At 39.8% G+C, this 20,957-nt stretch overlaps 1 protein-coding gene across 1 annotated transcript in view; it reads right to left on the bottom strand.

The window, feature by feature from the left end:
* The window catches only part of ARHGAP42 (Rho GTPase activating protein 42), a 168,693-nt gene extending 150,581 nt beyond the window's left edge, over positions 1-18,112 (bottom strand). Inside the window, exon 1 of the mRNA XM_032183744.1 lies at positions 17,711-18,112. Within this exon, the coding sequence (XP_032039635.1) occupies positions 17,711-17,864 (154 nt within the window). The 5' untranslated portion in view covers positions 17,865-18,112. The remainder of the gene's footprint in view (positions 1-17,710) is intronic.
* Between the last annotated feature and the right edge of the window lie 2,845 nt (positions 18,113-20,957).

Here is a 20,957-nt window from a genome sequence, read left to right on the forward strand (position 1 = left end):
CAAAGAGACACAGATAAAAGCCTTACATTATAACGAAGCAGGAATTAAATGAGTGTTAGAGTTCATTTTTAAAGAGCCAACATACACTTTCAAGGAAGTTCAACAGAACAGTGTGACACATTTTTTACTGCACAGTACGGCATACAACACTATCAGAAGCTCTGCGTCACTTCGGCAGAAATCTGAAGAATCTATTAAGCTTCAAAAAAATTTGCTGAACTCCTTTGCTATTTTGTTCAAAAAAAAAGTTTCAGAGAATAACCATGTGTTTTAAGATCCCCTCCCACAATAACACAGAAATGCCTGCTTTCAGTGCTTTAAAAAAAAACAAATCCATACAACTTTTAAAATACAGTATTTAATGGATTTAGTCACTTTTTTTTTTAATTTTATTTTAAATAAAGTCATATGTGGAAACTGACGTGGAAGGGAAATACTTAGTAAGTAACACTTAACTGCCTCTTAAATGCAAATACACTGTAAAAGACAGGCCACACAGAATTACTACCTGTATAGTCAAAGATGGTCAGAAGTTAAAGAAGATAACCTCCCCCAAAATGTAATCGTTATTTTACTGAGACAAAACTGGACATTCAACCACTGTAATTTTTATAAGTGCCAAGAATCCAGATGTGGGATTTGACACACAGAGACTCCAGCCCACTAGTACAGACCCTCATAGTCCCTTTCTCTATGCACTGCACTGAGCACCCAAGACCCCCATAAGAAGAAAAAAAAAAAAAAAAGAAAGAAAGAAAAAAAAAACACTGATTTGAATCACTTGGTATGTTTAGAAATTAAACAAACAAATTAAAAAAATGAGAAATACTCAACACTCCTACCATGCTCACTACTATTCACAAGATCAAATTATGGCTCACTGCACAGTAATGCTGCCATCACATACTATAGGTACAAATATGTCATTGTCTAAGTGCCATTTTAATTTTAAAAGGAATAAGAGAAACATTTGTCAAAATAGCACAACATTCTTTTGGGTACATTAAACGTTCAACAAAATACTGCAAGACTGACATTTAATCCAGGAACACACAGTGCTTCATGGCGTCTCCTCAAGATAAGTGACAAAAGGAGGCATGAAAGTGAGTTTTTATTGTGTAAGAGTACTGAACTCAGAAGGTGTTTTGAAAACTGGAGCTTCTCAGAGAAAACAAATCAAAGAGGCTCTGGAGTGCCAATGACAGCAGGAATTGTGACAGTTAGTAGAACGCATATTTTACTGCCAAATGACTTGGAAACTGTCAAAAAGCTGGTAAGAAAAAAAAAAAAAAAAAAAAAGATGTGATTGGCAATGTTATTTTTGCAAATTTAAGCTGATTACCCCTCCCAGGGAGATTAGGGACATGTTGCATTAAGAGCCAAGAGTGAAAGAACTGAATCAATAAAACAAAGAATTACATCATTGCTGTGCTGTGGCAACGTAAATAAAAGAAGAATAATCACATTTCTAACTTGCTGTATTTCAACTTCACAGAGGAGGCACTAAAGAGAAAAAGCAGTATGATATACACAGTTACCAATGTTGTATAAGAAAAGAAATATCAGAAGTTCTTCAGTTTGAATGGAACCAAAGGAAGCAAGTGGAAGTGGACTAAAATCGAGTACTGTGTTCAGTTTTGGGCCCCTCGCTACAAGAAGGACATCGAGGTACTTGAGCGGGTGCAGAGAAGGGCGACGCAGCTGGTGAGGGGCCTGGAGAACAAGTCCTGCGAGGAGCGGCTGAGGGAGCTGGGCTTGTTCAGCCTGGAGAAGAGGAGGCTCAGGGGCGACCTTATTGCTCTTTACAGATACCTTAAAGGAGGCTGTAGCGAGGTGGGGGTTGGCCTGTTCTCCCACGTGCCTGGTGACAGGACGAGGGGGAATGGGCTTAAGTTGTGCCAGGGGAGTTTTAGATTAGATTTTAGGAAGAACTTCTTCACTGAAAGGGTTGTTAGGCATTGGAACAGGCTGCCCAGGGAAGTGGTGGAGTCACTATCCCTGGAAGTCTTCAAAAGACGTTTAGATGTAGAGCTTAGGGATATGGTTATTGGGGACTGCTAGTGTTAGGTCAGAGGTTGGACTCGATGATCTTGAGGTCTCTTCCAACCTAGAAATTCTGTGATTCTGTGATAAAATAGCTAAAAATAACTAAAGAGTGGATCCTGTGGGTTAGATTTATTTGGACCTGAGACCTCAACTGGAATTTGTCTCTTGGGACACAGAGGGGGGAAAGGAAGGGAAAATAGGACCAAATTAAACATAAAGCAATGCCAAACAAATGACTTAAATATTTGTGTTTTTATTTTCAATCCTACAATCCAAGGATAAACAAAAGGTGGTAAATGGAGAAAGACTTTCGGGGCACCAGTGGATGAAAAACTCTACATGAGCTGGCAATGTGCGCTTCCAGCCCAGAAAGCCAACCGTATCCTGGGCTGCATCAAAAGCAGTGTGGCCAGCAGGGCGATGAAGGGGATTGTCCCCCTCTGAGAAGGGCTCTTGTAAGACCCCACCTGGAGCCCTGCATTCAGCTCTGGGGCCCCCAGCACAAGAAGGGCATGAAAGTATTAGAGCAAGCCCAGAGGAAGGCCACAAGGATGATCAAGGGGCTGGAGCACCTCTCCTGTGAAGACAGGCTGAGGGAGTTGTGGTTGTTCAGCCTGGACAAGAGAAGGCTCTGGGGAGACCTTAAAGCAGCCTGCCAGTACCTAAAGGGGGCTACAGGAAAGCTGGGGAGGGACTCCTTGTCAGGGGGTGTAGTAACAGGACAAGGAGGAATGGTTTTAAACTGAAAGAGAGGAAATTTAGATCAGATGCTAGGAGGAAATTCTTTACTCAGAGGTTGGTGAAGCCCTGTCACGGGTTCCCCAGAGAAGTTGTGGATGCCCCATCACTGGAGGTGTTCAAGGCCAGGCTGGATGGGGCTTTTAGCATCTTGGTCTAGCAGGAGTTGTCCAGGGGCGTTGGACCCGGGTGATCTTTAAGGTCACTTTCAACCCAAACCATTCTGTGATAACCTCAGTTCCCTTCTCCACAGAAAAATGAGCTATGTCATACTTGCCAAAGTGCAGGTGATGGCATCTTCAGTGAGCTAAGCAAAAAGAATTACAACTTACAGTGTGCACTTAAAAATCTTGCATTAGAGTACCAGGAAATCTCCCAGCATACAAGCATGTGGCTAATTAAGCAGAAAACATACTGCTGAGTCTACACCCCTTTTCATAAAATGAAATATTTTTGATCTCTCATTTGTCTTAGGATCCTAACAATGTGAAAGTGCAGCAGTTCTACACTCACACAGGAAAAAGCCAACCACACTGACTGCATTTGGGAGAAAACTTCTTGAAGTCTAATGCCAAGGCTTACACTTGTGACTAAAACATTTTGTTTAGAGACACATTTCTGAGTTTTTAAATCAACTTGTCTATTTTTAGATTAAACCAGTCAGGATAATAGATGACAAAACAGTGTACGTACAATAACTATGAGATTTTTAACATGTTTGAAGTACTTCAGACAACCTATATCTCAAGAGGCTAACGAGATAAGCTTGTAATGCCACTTTCCTAATATTAAAAATATTTCAAAAATGTTAGTTTTGCTATCTTTACATGCCTGTAGCATAGCAACTTGAACTGAACATATTTATTTAGCACCTGTACATATGGAAATAAAGGCACTATTACCATCTTCAACTGTCTAGATTTGTTTCATTGTATATTTCCACTTGCATATATGAACACTCTGAAGTAGGACACCCACTCTAGTACTCAAAACTAAAAATTGGAAGAATAAAAAACACTACCAACAACAAAAAATCCAGATGGTTATTGCATCAGAACACTTCAGTTTCAAATCACATAATGATGACAAGTAAGGAGTCCTCATGTGAAGGAAGGCCTCACCTAAGGCCTCACATGAAAGCACTATAAAACACAAAAAACACTGAACTATAAAATGTCTACAGGATGCATTCTCCCCACATTTCAAAGCTCCACACACATTCAAGTAATGTAAACACGAAGACTTGAAGTTAGGCTGAAAACTTTTCTTTTAAGACCAAAAGGAACCAAAGCGATCAAAAAGGCCAGCTACTGAACAGAGCTTCAGCAGTTAAAAACCCCCAAGTCCAGCAGGTAAGTGATCTTGATGACATTTAGGAAAAAACAAAAACAAAACAAAACAAACAAACAAAAAAAAAACACAATCTAGATGATTTAAAAGTTTCTAGCAATGAAAAGTACATTACAGTTTTAATGAAAAGCCTCACCAACCTTACAGCTGCACATTTCTCATTTAATTTGTATAGCTTCTGCCAGCACTTGGATCTTCACATAACCAGTCTGTCAGAGAAACTTTCCATTAAACTTCTTTCCTGTGATACCTTTAACTTTCTCTTTGGATTAAGCACTTGCAGAAAACAAAGGCTTTATGGTGCCTGCAGTTTCCAAGGAGCCTGAGTATTGTCATAGGTCTTCTGTGACCCTTTACAATTTTTCAGCATTCTCCTGAAAACAAGCTGCAGAATGAGACCTGACACCCACAAATGTACCAAATACTCATAAAACCCTTGAAGTTATCCTTGCAAAGATCACACATTTCTGGCATCTGTCAGTCTGCAGGCCCATGTTCAGCTTATTAAATATACTCATTTTCCTCCTCCACCAACTGTTTTTCACAGCCAGTGTTAACTGGCCTGCAGGCACACCATATTCTGGATTTCTTCACTTAAAAATGTCCCAAACAGACTTTGAAAGGATGCAAAGAGGGACATTTGCTGTGATTCTAACAATATTACTTTATCCTCAAAAAAAAAAAAAAAAAAAAAAAAAAGGCAAGTTTTTCAACACAGAAGCCTCACCTTACTTTTTAAAAACACAAAGAAAGAAGCAAGAGAATTTCTTCTAAAACCTGGAACAAAGCACTGGCAGTTGTCAAGGAGAAACTTTGCTGAGATCACAGAATCATGGAATCATAGAATGGTTTGGGTTGGAAGGGACCATTAAAGATCATCTTAGCCAAACCCCATGCCAATTAGTAAATCATAGAGATTTATGAGTCTAGACCAGCTTTTCAGGCATTTCATGATGCTTGCTTATGAATCTAACTGCAGTATTTTTCCTAGTTTTACCAGCAGACTTGGACAATAGCGTGCTGAAACTGAAAGGAAAAAAAAAAAGAAGTACTACTAACTGTATTAAGTTTCAGTGACAATATGTGCACATAATTAATGAAAAAGAAAAAAAATCCTAAGGATTACTTTAACCCCATATACATTGTTATGGCTTAAAACAAGTCCTATTGCACCAGATCCATCACCTATGGAAGGCAGCATTTCTTCTCATTAGGTTTATTTTGAACTACTGGAACTCTATCTAGTCTCCACTGTCTGACTCCTCAAAGAGCAAATCAGATGAAGAATCAAACTAAAAAGATTCCGCAAATACCAATCCCTAACTCTTAAAGGCATGAACAACAATTAATAGGCCTTTTATGAATGGCACATAGCACCAGCCAAGATTCGTAAAAGCATCAAATCCCTTCTGTGGTACACAGAGCAAACTATAATTTTTATTATAGTTAACTGTAATTTTTATTAAGTAGCTTTTTTCTTCATTTGTCTGCTAAATCAGACTCCATCTTTATAGACACATGCAAGCTAGAACAGTTTATATTAGAGGTTAATATGCAGGACACTACTTAATGAATTAAGGATGTATTTTAATGCAAACATGTTGTTTCTATCTGTAGCAGTCTCTCAGAGAACAATGTCTTGACTTCTTCTCACAATTTCTGCTTTTCCACAGAATAAGATTTTACCTCTTGCACAGTAAAACAAGTATTGTTTCAAAGTTTCCCAGAAGGTAAACTCCAAAGCTCTCTACTTTCCCTTTTCATAGCCTAACTAGCAACTTCACGTTAGGGATTTGAAAGCATGTTTCAATTTTCTCTTCTAGTATTAGTATACAGCTTGTTTAATTGCAGTCAGAGGACTGATAAAAATATATATATTTTAATAGATGATCTTAGGTATGGAGCAATATTTTTCAAAGCAGCAGGTTCCACTTGCATGCTTCTTGCAACGTCAGGTCATTTTAACATTAGAGGGCAAATAACTACCCCTCTACAATATGCATGGATTTAAAGTAACAGTTTACACAAATAGGACATCCCTCAAAAAGCCTGATTTTTCTGTTTTCCTCCACTCCTCATCATCATTAGTAAGCAAAAGTTTAAAGGCAGACAAAGTGGGACAGAAGGCGAGAAGATGCAAGGAATGGACATAAAGTGAAATGCAAACTTCTGTAACAGTGGAGCCATGGCATTCCTAAAACCATGACTGCACTGGTAATGTGGGAAGGCTGCTGGATATAAAGATGCTACCACATTCTGAACTCTGCCTGCTCTTCAGTTAAATGACTGGCACTTTAAAGAACTGTAAGCTTTACTGATCCACAGTTTTATGCTGACATTTGGCATAATGAATCAAACTATCAGAGCAGACAAACGTTAAAATTCAGTCAGTTAACCCTGCTTGTGTAATTCCAAATAACAGCCAAAGAAGACATTTTCAAATACATGTAGAAAGAAAAATTAAAATAAAATGTCTTTATTAACAAACCCTACCCTATGTACTGCTTGTTTTACCAGGAATTTGTGCTCTTCTTCACATGGAAGTGAGATAGGGGCAAGGCGGAAGAAGAGCAAAGACTTTTTATACTTGGTAATTCTCTAGAAGCAACAGGTTCTCTCTCATATTTTTGGAGAAAGCATGAAGAAGGACCCTTAATAGGGAAATTAAAAGATCAGCTGAGTGCTCATCTTATTAGTGATTTATAAGTCACAAGTCTTAACAGCTTTTAAATAATTAATCTCCATGTTCCTTTCCTTTCCTAAATTCCCTTCTCCCCATCAACAAGAAAATAACCCTGAATCATCAAACACCCAGAATGGCAGCTGCTTGTCAGAACAGGAACCAAAAAGAAGGTGTCTCTTCCAAAGACAGAAGTACTGGAAACCTGTAAAATCCCATCTGGGAGAAGAGATGAGCTCAGAAGTCACACGTCTTCAGCTTCAAAATAAAAATAAAATTATTGCAGAAGATATAACAAATGTGCCGTGTGAGTGTTAGCTGTCATTGGTAACTTGTATATTAATTTTGGCTGACACACAAGTAAGCTGTCACTGCTACCAAACAGTATTTTAACGCCCTGTCCCTATTCTTCCCCCTACCAACTTCCTCAGGCACTTCCACTTCAGGTTGCCCTGTTCTCTGCCAGCAGGAGCACTTCCATATGTATTTTTAAGGAACCCAAATCAGGGAACTGGGACTCATGAAAAATTATTCAGCAAAGACGAACGGTTAGTTTAGTTCCCTAATCCGGTAGAGCGTGCAGCTGAGCAAACAGCAATGCTAATACCACTTACAAGAGGGGGTGGAAGCAAGGGCTGAGAGTGGGAAAAGCAGCAGGGGTAGGCTCTGGAGGTTTTCTGTTTGTTTGGTTAGCAATAAAGCTGGCTTAAAATTACGCATCAAAATGTGGCTTCAGATGGATGCTCCTTATTAGCCTCCTTTAGTTACAGATTCTGGGAGAACTCCTGGACAACTGAACCACTTCACTGTTGCTCATGGAAGAAGGCAGAGACTAAAGTGCTAGAGTAGGAAATAAAAATTAAATTCAAGAGTACTGCACAACTAGTCTGTGTGATAAATTTCACAAATATGTAACTTGGCGAAAACCTGTCTAATAAAATAGTCTAAGTAATCTCATGCTTATTTAGTTTAAAATTAAATGGAAGAACAGTAAAAAGAAATAAAATAAGCCTGTAACAAAAGTTCTGCATTTCAAAAAAGCAAAATCTGAGCAGCTAAGGGAAGCTGAATTTAAAGGTGACTGCATATGAAGAAACTCCAAACATACGATATGAGATACCTTCAATTTTCACATCAGTTGCAAGGAGAACTGCATAAAACATTTAAATCAGGGTTCACTGAAGAAATAGTATGGAGATTTAAGTAGAAGATCACAGACTGGGCAGGCAATAAGGGGAAAAAAAGTCAGTACTCAACCACTCATGTATATTGATGTATTTTAAAAAGCAAAGACAACTAGGTTTGGCACCAGGCACTAGTGGAACTCCAATTGCACATGAGCTTAGCCAGCTACCCATGAAGTGCCATGTCACTCCTGGAGCTGTTCATAAAGCCGTGAAACAAAGAGGGTCAAAGCACAGTAAGACGGCACAGAAACGGACCACCTAAATATTAAAGTATGATCCAAAATCAACCTCAATTTGCAACACTGCTATCAATATGAGAAAGGTAAGAGAAATTCATATGAATTAGTATTCAAAAATGCAAAACTATCACATCAGCAATCTTAATATCAAAGATTTTTAAATTGGTCAAATGTAGCAAATATGTACTTATATTTAAGAAACAAACATAGCGATCCAACAAGAATGCTTCATAAGTTTAACCTTAAAATCAAGCAATTTAGAACGCTGATCAAAGGAAAGAGCAATTAAAAGCTTGGAAACTGATAGAAAAGAGGGTAAAAAGCAATACAGATTTATCAAAGGTAAACTTCACCAGATGAGTGAATCTCTCTCTCACAGAAGGCAAAGGATTATTAAAAAACAAAACAAACAACAACAAAAAACAAACACAACAGGTCTTATCTAACTAGCTTTCAGTAAAGCACATGACACCAAGCTACAATGGAAGTTTAATTATTAAGGTGGAGAAGATGAGAACTTGCACAGAAGCTATACAGATAAGGAAGTAGCTAGGAAAAAGCTTTGCTGCCAACACTCAACCAGAGGAATGTCATTATTTGATATCATTCAAATAAGGCTGACGTTGAGACTAATCTGATCTATTATTTCCATCCTGACTTGGGCACAAATCTGGCTAATGCTTCAGAACAGGGAGGTATTACAAACACAGAACACTGGACCAGCATCTATGAAAAGCAGGAGAGAAAAAAGGAACAAAAAAGAAACGTGAGAAAAACAAAAATCCACAATTGAAAGAGGCTGAGAACAAGTGAAAAACAGTGATAACAGTGATACTAAAAGCAGATCACAAATTTAAGGGCTATTAACTTCTGTGGGTTTGGTGTTGGTTTTGTTCCTCTTTCACATCTTAAATTTTAAATTCCTAAGTTAGAAGGGTATGTGAGAAAGGATGATGCCTATTAGATAGAGGAAGAAAAACCATTTATTTGAAATAGCTGCAAAGAAGACCAACCTATCCCACAATGTATTGATTGTGTGGTCTACAGTTAATTGGGAAACAAAGTCAGTGAGTGCCCAGTAGAAAGTTACTGCTACTATCCCATAGTAGTAAGTGCAATGACCTCAGAGGCTGTTTACAAGGCTGAGGTTTGTTTTGTGGTTGGGTTGGTCTCTTGGTTTTTCTGTTGTTGTTCCTTATGAGGAAGGTGTGGCCAGAGACATAAAGAAGACTGAGAAGACATAGCTCAGGTGAAGCATTTTATATAACCACTATGATATCTGCTAACAGAGGCAGCTGTGTGAAACCCCATTCCTAACATTATGGCACAGGAAAAATCATCCTTCCTTAACTGATTGCCTCCTGCCTTAACTAAGCAGTACACAGGTATCGCAGCTTTTGTTTCTTTTAGGCATCCTTTAGCCTACTGGAATCATCCTAATTGAGATAATCTGGTCCTCAACAATATATATATATATAGGAAACGAGCTGTTCAAATACATGATTCATAGGCATCAGTGGAATATACGGTCATTTGAGAGCTGGGAGAAAGCAGAGAACAACATCCTAACTGCATCTGTAACAGATTCCTAACTCTGAGGAACTCTTACTCCAGCTGTCCACTGTAAGAGCTCAACCAAACATCCTTTTCCTGACTTAGGGACATCATTTTCTCCCAGTAGACGGAAGGATAACTTCTGAACTCTGCTCACCACTGCTGACCTGTTTTTAAAATAGCATCTGCCTGTATCTTCCATCTCACGCACAAGAACATTAATTAGCAAGCCAAATCAATCACTCCTTCTGTGGTCATGAAACAACATCAGCAAAGCTGACTGTGGCTTCACAAGATCTAAGCTCAAAGGTACACAGCTAAGGAAAACAGATTTGATTACACTCATTACAAATTTGATTTGAGCAACACTACTAAAAACAATAGCAAGTGATAAAAAATTAAATTTGACCCACTACAAATATCTGTGCTGTTGATTGGAGGCAAAAAAAATCCTGAACGTATCTTGCTGCATCCCCAACTATGAGAAACCTAAGGAGAAAGGAAGATTTTTCCTAAAGCGCAGAAGGCAAAGAATAATTAATATAAGAGGCTTATTTGTCCCAGTAATTCTACAGGACCAAATCACATTGAGTCTTCTTACTTCTACCCATTTTATGTTTTCATTATGTTTATTTCACTTAAGGGCTCTTTACAGAAGAAAAATAATTCTGTTGGCAATACCTGTTTTCACTTACATAATAACTTTCAGTGAACAGAAGAGTACCTTTGTAGATACAACAATGCACACCTGGCATCCAAACCTCTTTTAAGCACCTTGCAAAATATCAAATACACAACCTACACATTGCAGCGCCTTGTATCCAGCTTTGAATACTAAGCTAAAAGAAGATAAGACTTCTGAAGGCATACAGAATTTCCATGTTCTTTTCCCATGCCCGAATTATACTACGCAAAACACAACAACATGTTGTTGAAGCTTCTGGTGTCCTGTGAAAGGCAAGTTTGCATAAAGTCAGGACAGGGAACCAGTTGATAACATGTGACTGATCTGGAAAAAACAAACAAAAAAACCCATACTGTAATATAGCCCAGAGTTCATAATGTGCTGGGAAACGTATTATCTTTCTAATGAAAGTTATGTGCACTTCACGGGGTGCCAATGGGAGGTTAACTTAGTAACCAACAGTACTCCAATCTCTTATTAATGGGGAAGAAGGTCGAGCTATTTTTCTTAAGCTTCATGTTTACTTTATTTCTGCTCCTTATAAGATCCCAAAAGTTTTTCACCTTTCATCATGCTTGAGGGATTCATAGCATCACACAGTCAAAAGAGGACCATAAACATTGGTTTCATTTAATGAACTGATGTTCTCACAGCATAAATACAATGACCAGAGATCAAACCTGTGTACATTGCCATATTAGTTTTTGTTTCCACCATTTTGTATTCAACTGTCCTGCATATTTAAAAGTAATTTCAAAAAAGTTTAGAAAGGAGCTACTAAAATGACCAAGAAACCAGAGAAACCCTTAGCAGAGAGGATGAGAACAGCTTGTTCAGTCTAGAAAAAGGACATGATTATTCCACAGGCAAATACAAATAAACAACAGTACAGAAGAGTAGAGTGAAAGGAAAACGAGCATAAACAAGTTAGGATTTCCATATTAAATTTATTTTTAATAAATTACTCAATCCTCAGAGTAACATGGTTCTAGAACAGTCTTCCAGAAGAAAGAGTAAGGATAAAAACTGCTTTTAAAATTGAATTTGACAAGTAGGAATTACATGATACAACACTAGAAGGAGATCTGATTTAACAACAAAGAAATCCATGATGCTCCTAAATACCTTAATCCCCCTCATTCCAAATGTATAATGACAGTTTTGACATTATAGGACAAAATATAAAAGCAAAGAAAAAGCACTGCCTCGAATATCACTTCAGTAGAAAGAAGAACAGCATTGTCCTCTATATTTTTCACAGAGGACAACTGATAAGTTAGTTACCCATTACAGGAAATTGCAAGTTGCTGTAGTGCTTCTGCCCACGAAAACCCAAGAGATCTGTTCAAGTTCAGCAACCACAGCATCATATTTTCCATTATAGTAAAGACAATATTCATGAAACAGCTGGTTCCTTATTAATAAATACAGTTCTCCTATTCATAGCAAACGAAGCATGTAGTAGACAAAAAGCCAATTGGACCACTAAGAAACAGATTAAATTTATTATTTTCAGAAAACACTTTAAAAGTTTAAATGTAGTTTTAAAATAAATAAATAAATAAATTTCTTAAATCAGAGACATCACTTCATATGACATTTGTAAACACTAAATTACTCCTCTGGTAACCTGACTTTATCCAGTTACAACATTTCTCTGCAGAATACATGTTTCAATAATAAGAGAGAAGAACTAGAAGAACACCCATGCTGAGTCATTTCAGGACTTAGTAACACAGTAGTTGTTACTGATAGCATGGGAATTCCCTTTCAGGCTTTCTTGGTTCAAAATCATATGATAGGCAGAAAATACAGTGCTTCATAACAGACCACGACATGCTAGTATTTGCTTTCTCTGTATACATTTTGTTAAAGATAATATAATACAATACAGACTGCAGCTGCTTTAAACACTAGAGGAAGCAATTAAGCTCCTTCTCTGGCCAAGAACCAGCTTATCATTAGTATCTTTGCATGAAAGGCTGAATGCTGTTGAAGCTATTTTTGAGAATTATGCCCATAATCCACTGAATACTCAGTGCAAGAGCAGCAGAAGCTGAACAGGACAGTAGGAAAAGCAATACGAAGTTTTGTTTTTTCAACCTGGAGGCAATGAATCATTTATTTAGACTAAGAAATGCAAGCTATTGTATTGCCCTGCCGCTCACCCAACCTAACTATGAAAGAGGAGTTATGCATTTTTTAATTATATGACTAAAACAGCTAAGAACAATCCATTTGCAAAGGTGATGTGAATTATGCCTGAAATTCTCAAGAGCAAGCCATACTTTTATGATTCCATGTTCCTCATCATAGTATTCATATGGAACATGAAGAATTGGTCGTTTATACTTAGAAACTAAATTTAAAAATTAGAATGATTGCTACCAAACTTCAGCAGTTATTATTCAATGAACTCACTTCTGCTGCAGTTGGGATCTGGAAAAGACATTTTAAAGATATTAGCACATGAGAACATGTGAGACCAAGATATCTGGAAAAATGTATCTTTCCCTGGAAAGATACATAAGTTTTTTTACATTAAAAAAAAATCCCCAAGAGAAATAACAAGATCATAGCTTCTTATGCACTAATTTTGTCTCTCTCTCTTTTTTTTTTACAGCCATCTTACCTCAAAGGTTACTGTATAAATAGCCAGGTTCACCTCTGTACTTTTATAATTAGGTTTATGAAGCAAAAAAAGCACTCGTGAATACCGTATGTCAAAACAGTTTAGAGGCAGTCTTTTTTTGTGTGGAATTTATATAAAAGCGCTAGTAAAAAAGATGGTATTTCTTCCTATCTTGTGCCTGTTTCTCTGTGTTAAGCAAAATAAAATCAAGCACTTCAAGTTACTAATTCTGCTAGTAAAAAAAAAAAAAAAAAAGGACAATGCAAACAAAAAGTAAAGATTGCTAGTAATTACAAATACCTAAAGATATCTGTTAACTTTTCTATTACACTGCAGCTCTGCATTACAATTTAAAGCACTTTAAAAGGTATGGCATTACTTAAATCAACTGTGAATGCACTTAACTTCCAACCATTTAAACCAAAACTTATACAGCTCAAGTCTTTGAATGCATGAAGTTATAGCTAAAATAGCAACTAAGATGCAGAAAGAAGGCCATCAAAAATCAGAGGGTAGAACCAAAGTCTTCTGCACAGAAATAAGCCATGAGATATCTGAACAAGATACATGTTACTTTTTTGGATTGTTTAATATAATATTCAGAACAATTTGGGCCCATCAGTAGACCTTATTACAGAAATTAGAAGTATACAAATCTTTCTATAATGAAATTTCCTACATAATCTATATGACAACCCCCAGATTAGGTTGCTTTTTCACAAAGCAACTACTAGTAAGGAAAGACATTACAAAGTACAATACTAGCAAAAAGTACAAAAAACACTGATTTGATACTTTAACTGAAAATTTGCTAGAATCAATGAAAAGAAAAAATTTCAATTCCGGTTCAGGAGTCCAGCTATGGGTGGACTTTGCCAAGTTAAACATTTAAGCATATGCATTTTAAACATGTACCTAGAAGATCTTTTAAATTAGATGCCTGAAGAAATTACAAAATTAAGTGTTATCTGATTATTTTCAGAAAAAGTTTTGTGTTTTGTTTTATTTTTTTTTCCTAACTTGGAAGTTAAAGACAAGGAAACCTTCCTCCAGATGTACCAAATAAAAATACACAAACCTACTTAATTGCCCCTACACACAGAGTTAAGTCTTTGTAGAAAGATAACGTACATGCATAAAATGAGCCTTTCAAGAGAGAACAATGTATTTAGCATCTCAGTTGATGTAACAAGAAATGCAGTCTATCACTGAGATACCAACTGTAGGATAAGGCTGAAGTAAGCACAATGACCATACAAATGGGATTTCTCCACCTATAATTAAACTGGACCATATGATCTGTGCTCTTCTGGTGTACTCCCCAATAGTCTTACATATTTAGAAAGAGAAGGAAACTGCAAAATGCATTAGGAAAAAGGTGCTAAGGATTTGACACCAATCCCAGCATTATTTGTTATCTCTGCATTCACAATAGTCAACTGCTACTTCAGACAGCACATTATTAAGGCTCTACATATTACTTTAGAAAGAAGTATTCTTCAAAATGAATGCAGAAGAACCACATCAAAATAAAAAGTGACCTCATCTTGCGACCACTATAACAACTAAAATGCAAAAAGTCTGCATGCTACTTTAGGCGTATTTGTTCTACCTTTGGTTTAAGTGTCTCAACATGTATTTTTTTTAACATTGCATTTAGATACTGGCTTATGCACAAATGTATGTCCTGTAACCTTTAATATAGAAGTTTGACTCTATCTGAAAAACCATGCACATACCAGAGATTCATTTTACATTTAGACAACTTAATAGATTACAGTATTTTCTAACTGCATTATGCCAACTTCACTGTCTCTTCCCTAAACACAGTCAAGAAGGATGTATTCCAAAATTCATTTCCACTAAAGCTCTGCATGAGTCTGAATTTTTTCCCTAACAGGACTGAGCCTCCAAAATGACATGTAAATGAAAAATCCTAGATCACCTAAAGACATAAACCAGGGTAAATAATATTTGCTGTTCTCCAGGGCTTGCAGGTTATTAAATCATAACAACCAAATCATAGGAGTTCAGCACTGAAACCAACTACTCCATCATTTGATTAGATCTTCAAATAAATAAATAAATAAAATATTGCACAAATATTTTACACTGTGTCAACTTTAAAGCTGGGTAGGAGTAGCTAGTGTGTTTTAATGAGTCCAAGGTTCTCTACTTCAGAAAAACTAAGATACTTCTATTTGCCTTACCTGGTACACTGTGCAGTATCTGCACCACAGCCTACAGTATAAAAAAAAAAAAGTATTTTCATTTTACTGAGAAAAATTCAGGCAATTCCCAAGCTGTCTTAACACAGGGACTGAGGCAGTATTCTGTGGAATGCGTGGACACAAAACTAAGGGATTTGAAATGAACAAGTAGAAATATTTCTTACAAGGACAGACTTCACTTTCCTAAGGCTAAAAGACTCTAGCGCACAGCACTTTAAAGTTGCACATAGAATACAATAAGCACTGTGTCAAACACTGTAACATTTGAACTAAGAAGTTTTAAAAATCAGAGGAACTTGCAGGTTAGGTTGCAATTACTTGTGACAGAAATAGCACTTGTTCCTGAAGACGGACAGAATTGTTAAACATGGGGATATAAGCTCTATATCTAGCAAGGACTTACTAGTAGTCTTCACAAAGATAATGGGATTACTCACTTCAAAATCAAGGTCTAAATTACTTCTCAAGAACAAAGTTCATCCATCAGTATTCTTTCTTTGACAACTTAAGAAGAAAGTTGTATTTGTTTATGTCTGATCTGGAACAAAAAGCAGTCAATTTCCAGTGCTAGACCAGGATAAAAAGCACCAGTGTGGCATCATCTCCTGTCATGACTCCTTGAGCACAGCACTGTACAGAACCAGCCTTAAGTTTAATAAAAACTTACATGTTCACCACTTTAAACAAGCTCCAATTTCCTGTTTTATGGAGAAGGCTCTTTAGCAAAAAGAAAATCTGAAATAAATCTGAGAAACAATCTTTTTGGCTCTGGAAGGGGAAATGTACCACTGAGTTTATGTTTATATATATGTGTATACATACACATACACACAGATACACGTAGATTTTCAGAATAATCTACCACCTCATATTCTATGGGCACGGATACATAAATATATTAAATTTAATACAAGTTTACAAGAGATACTAGGCTTGTATCCAGCTACTCCCTAATACAGAGATGAGTCCAGAAATACATGCACTTCTATGACAAAAGTCTCAAAAAGCCAGTAGTTGCTTTATGTAATGGCAACACTATACATTAACTATGGGATAAAGTATGGCACATGCAGAAGTACAATTAATATCGAATTCTGCTTCTAGCAGAACAAAATCATCAAAGATCAACAAAATTTGAATTTCTGTTCCAGCTAAAGAGACAAACTTTGGGTTCAGACTCTGGGTTAGCATCAGTTAGATTTTCTGTGAGCTGAGGATTTTATGGTAACACCTGTTCCCATCCTAATAAAGAGCAATACTGCTACCCTTCCACTCTGTAAATATAACATATTCTGTCAATGTGGTAGATACTTTAAGGATCATTTTAAGTGCCTTTTTTTTTCCTTAAACATCTCACAGCACAAGAAGCTGTAAGCCATGTCTACATGAAGGCAAGCACTGGGCAATGTATAAAAGAGATCCTAAGTGAGTTAAAGGCAAGAAGTAGGTGGCAATAGCTAACACAGAGCAGTGCAAGCCGAGTCTAGTAATGCTGGTGGCAGTCCTTAATCTTCACTTTACGCTTTTCAAAGCGGGAGGGCCATTTTCACACTCAGGAAAGCTGTCATTTGTCACCTCATGGAACTTGAAAAGTACAACACCATTCATCCTGAGCTTTTCTTTCAAAATCTTCCAAAATAAGTACCACGTTATCAGTAGCAAAGTTGCTAGTTAATAAAGATATGTAACCGTTTTATTTGTTAGTATGTTAACTTCGGTAATGTTATTATTGCTATTAAAAGTACGCAACGGCAGTGAGGACTGAGGGAGGGATCATAAACTTGCTCCACACAAATTCACACAAAGTCCTGCTTCGCCACTTTGGTACAGCTGTCCCCGTTTGTTGAATCATGAAGGCTGAAGAAGACCTCCAAGATCATCTGGTCCAACTGTCCCCCTACCACCAATGTCACCCACTAACCCATGTCCCTAAGCGCCAGGTCCAACCTTCCCTTTAGCCACCCCCAGGGACGGTGACCCACTACCTCCCTGGGCAAAAACCTTTCCAATACCCCAGAAGGGACCACATCCAGCCCCTCGAGGCCAGCCTCCCTGCCTCCTTCCCTGTCTCCCTCTTCCATTCCCCCCCTCCATCTCTGCCTCCTTCCATCTCTCCCTGCCTCCTTCCCGCGGCCTCGGCCTCCGGGTCCCCTCGGGGTTCCCCCTATGTCCCCGCACGACCCCGGGCAGCCCCCCAAGCCCCTCCGGTGGCCAGACGAAGGCAAAGCGACGAGGAGGGAGCTGGGGAAGAAAAGTTTACGGGAGGTTTTTCTCCGGCTGCCGGCAGGGGAGCCCGCTCCCGGCGCCCATTCAAACAAAAGAAGCCTCTTCCCCCGCCCGCCCGCCGCCGCCCCCCCGCCCCACTCACTCCGCAGGGCCCCGATGAGGAGGCTGCCGTCCTTAATGAGCTCCTTGATGAACTTGTTCGTCCTCTCCAGCTCGATCTCGTGGCACTTGAGGCGCTCCCTGAAATCCGGGCTGTCCAAGTAGGAGTCGCTGAACTCCAGCGTGGGCAGCCCCATGGTCAGCGGCGGAGGGACGGCGCTGCGGGGAGCCTGGGGGAGCTGAGGCGAGAGGGGAGAGGGGAGAAGGGAGAAGGGAGGCTCCCGACCCCGCAGCACCGGCTCCTCGGTGCCCTGGGCGGCGGGGAAGAGGCAGGCGGCGCTCGGGCGGCTGTCACCCAGCTACATGCTGCCCGCGGGGCGCCGCCGCTCCGTGGCTTCCGGCAGCGCTCTGCCTTCCTCCTTCCCCGGCCCGAAGTTCAGTCTGAACCTCCCCCGGCCCGGCCGAGGAAGCCCTCCTCCTCCTCTTCTTCCTCCTCCTCCTCCCGCCGCAGCATGCTCACACGGCGGGGATGAGGCCCCGGCAGTGCCCGCCCCTCGCTCCCCGCCGCCCCCTTCGTGCTCTGCCCTCCAGCGGCGGCGCCACCCGGGCTCAGCCCGGCCGGGGCAGCGAGGGCAGGAGGACAGCCTCTGCCCTGCCTTGGGGGATTTCGGGGGCACAGAGAGAGGGAGGAAGGATCCAGATCGGGGGCTGGAAGGCTGAGGGGTAACTGCGAGGGGAGTTCGGAGTGTGCGGGGCACCTCTGTGGAGACTGCGGGAGGCAAAGCTTAGTGCCCAGTTAAAACAAGAACTTAAAAATTTGTGTGCAGGAAGGAGAACGGTTTATTTATACAGAGCCACGGGCTGGTGTGGAGGAGTGTGGCCCACCTTTGTCCAGCAAAGGTGAACTGTAAGCCAGGTTGCCACAGCTGGAGGAGCTCTGGGCTCAGGCAGTGGTCCCCAGCTCACCCACAGCACCTGGGGATCTGCCATGGCACCCCAGTGCAGGCCTGCTGTGCTTGCAAGGGCCTGCGGCAGGGTGACACTCCTTCGAGGGTGGGTAATGAAACGAGAGAGCAGCAAAAGGTAAAGGAGGAGGAGAGAGGGAGGTGCAGACCGAGGAAATAGCAAACAAATTCTAGGAACGCCCATGGTGCTTGATTGCTCTGTGGCTAAGCTGAGCCAACGCCAACCTGAAGAAACTGCAAGCCTGGTTACGACAACAAAGTGGTGTTTTTCAAGTACGCTGGTGGGTTTATCTCAGCAAACTAAAGCAGTTTAGATGATTCTTATGTGTTATTCTGGAGTGATTTCTTTCCAACATACTGTGGCAGTATACAAATATGTGGCAGTATTACAAATACGTATACAAATTGTATGTGCCGTTTTTAACAAGAGCTGTCTTATGAACACACCTTCAAGTAGTGAGCAACTCCATTGGAAACAACCATCAACACTGGTCACACAATGACCTGAAGCACAACCAATGTCTTACCAAAAACTGCTTTCAGGAAGATGATGCTTCTCTTAGCTGTCCATGCACTCTTGCTATCAAATCATTCTCAGCCTTCTCATTTACACAATTCAGCTGTGAAGATGGGGGAAGGCTCAATGCTGTTGCATGTAGTTCCTTTATGCAATTTGTGTTCTTCACACTTTTTAATTGTTTGTCAAAGCTCACTTCTTCATATTCACAACAGATTTCTGTAGGTACTAGAAATACAGAAAATATGCTGTAGTTGCTAACTGTATGGCCTGCAGAAGTGAAAAAAGTAATGCTCTGGTTTTACTGGGCTGAGAGTTTCTGCCCATAAGACACTCTACAAGCTAACTGTCTATGTTCATATTAACAGATGCTTTTAAGACTCTTTCAGTTCATACTGACCACAAAACTGTGCTCATCAACATGCTGCCTGAGACAAATTCATGTTTTTAGTAATAAGAGGAATAAGACTGGAAAATGTTGGGTTAACAAGTTTGTTACCTTGCTTTTTCAGGCACTAGCGTATAGTCTCTCTTGTAAACAAACAATCCCCCACCTAGTATAACTACTGGAAGGATGTTCAAAATATACTCTTCTCTGATTATTAAAAATTAATTTTCATATATTCATAGAATCATTTTAGGCACACTTGTTCTTCCTTCAGTGTCATCCAGTAGCTGAAAAGACTGTCTTTCTACCATGTTTATTTGATGTAATTTAGAAAGCAGTAATATCATTGAATCATAGAATCATCTAGGTCGGAAATGACCTTCAAGTTCATCAAGTCCACCCATCAACCTGGCCAAGCAAGTCATTAATCATGTCTCCTAGCGCCACATCTACAAGTCTCTTAAATACCTCCAGGGATGAAGATTACACTGCTTTTCTGGGCAGTTTGTTTTTAAGCCTAACCACCCTGTCCATGAAAATGTTCTTGCTGTTATCCAATCTAAGTCTCCCCTGGCGCAATGTGAGGCCGTTTCCTCACATCCTGTCACTCTGTCATCTGAGAAAAGAGACCAATGCCCTCATCACTGCAACCTTCTTTCCTGTAGTTGTAGCAAGTGATGAGGTCTCCCCTCAGCCTCCCCTTTTCCAGACTAAACAACTCCAGTTCCTGATACTCCTCATACCACTTATTTTCTAGTTCCATCACCAGCGTCTCTGCACTTCTCTACATGTAAGCAACTCAACATCCGCGGGCCCAAAACTGAACACATTATTAGAGGTGCAGTTTTCCCAGTGCCACACAGAAGGGTACAATCAATTCCCTAGTCCTTCTGGCCACACTATTTCTGTTGCAGACCAGGATGCCATTGTTCTTTTTTGGCCAATGTTCAACCAGTTGTCAACCAATATCCCCAGGTCCTTTTCTGCTGGGCAACCTTCCAGCCAGTCTTCTCCAAGCCTGTATTTGCTGCCTGGGGTTGTTATGAACAAAGTGCAGGACAAAGCACTTCTTGATGAATGCCATACAATTGGACTCGGCCCATCTACCTAGCCCATCCAGATCCCTCTGCAGAGTCTTTCTACCCTCAAGCACATCAACAGTCCCTCCTGTATTGGGTTTACATGGCAAAGGTTTAGTGGCAGGGAGGCTGCAGGGGTGGCCTCTGTGAGCAGAGCCCAGCAGCTAGCCCATGGGCAGCCCACACAGGTTCGGTTCGGGAAGGACAGCATCCCATGGGAGGGACCCCACGTGGAGCAGGGACAGAGTGACTGTTAAGGAGCAGCACAGACAAAGCATCATGGGCTGACTGCAGCAATCATTTCCTGTTCCCCTGTGCCGGTCGGGGGGGGAAGAGATAGG

The sequence above is a fragment of the Aythya fuligula genome, chromosome 1, assembly GCF_009819795.1.
Source record: "Aythya fuligula isolate bAytFul2 chromosome 1, bAytFul2.pri, whole genome shotgun sequence".
In the NCBI taxonomy this organism is placed as follows: domain Eukaryota; kingdom Metazoa; phylum Chordata; class Aves; order Anseriformes; family Anatidae; genus Aythya; species Aythya fuligula.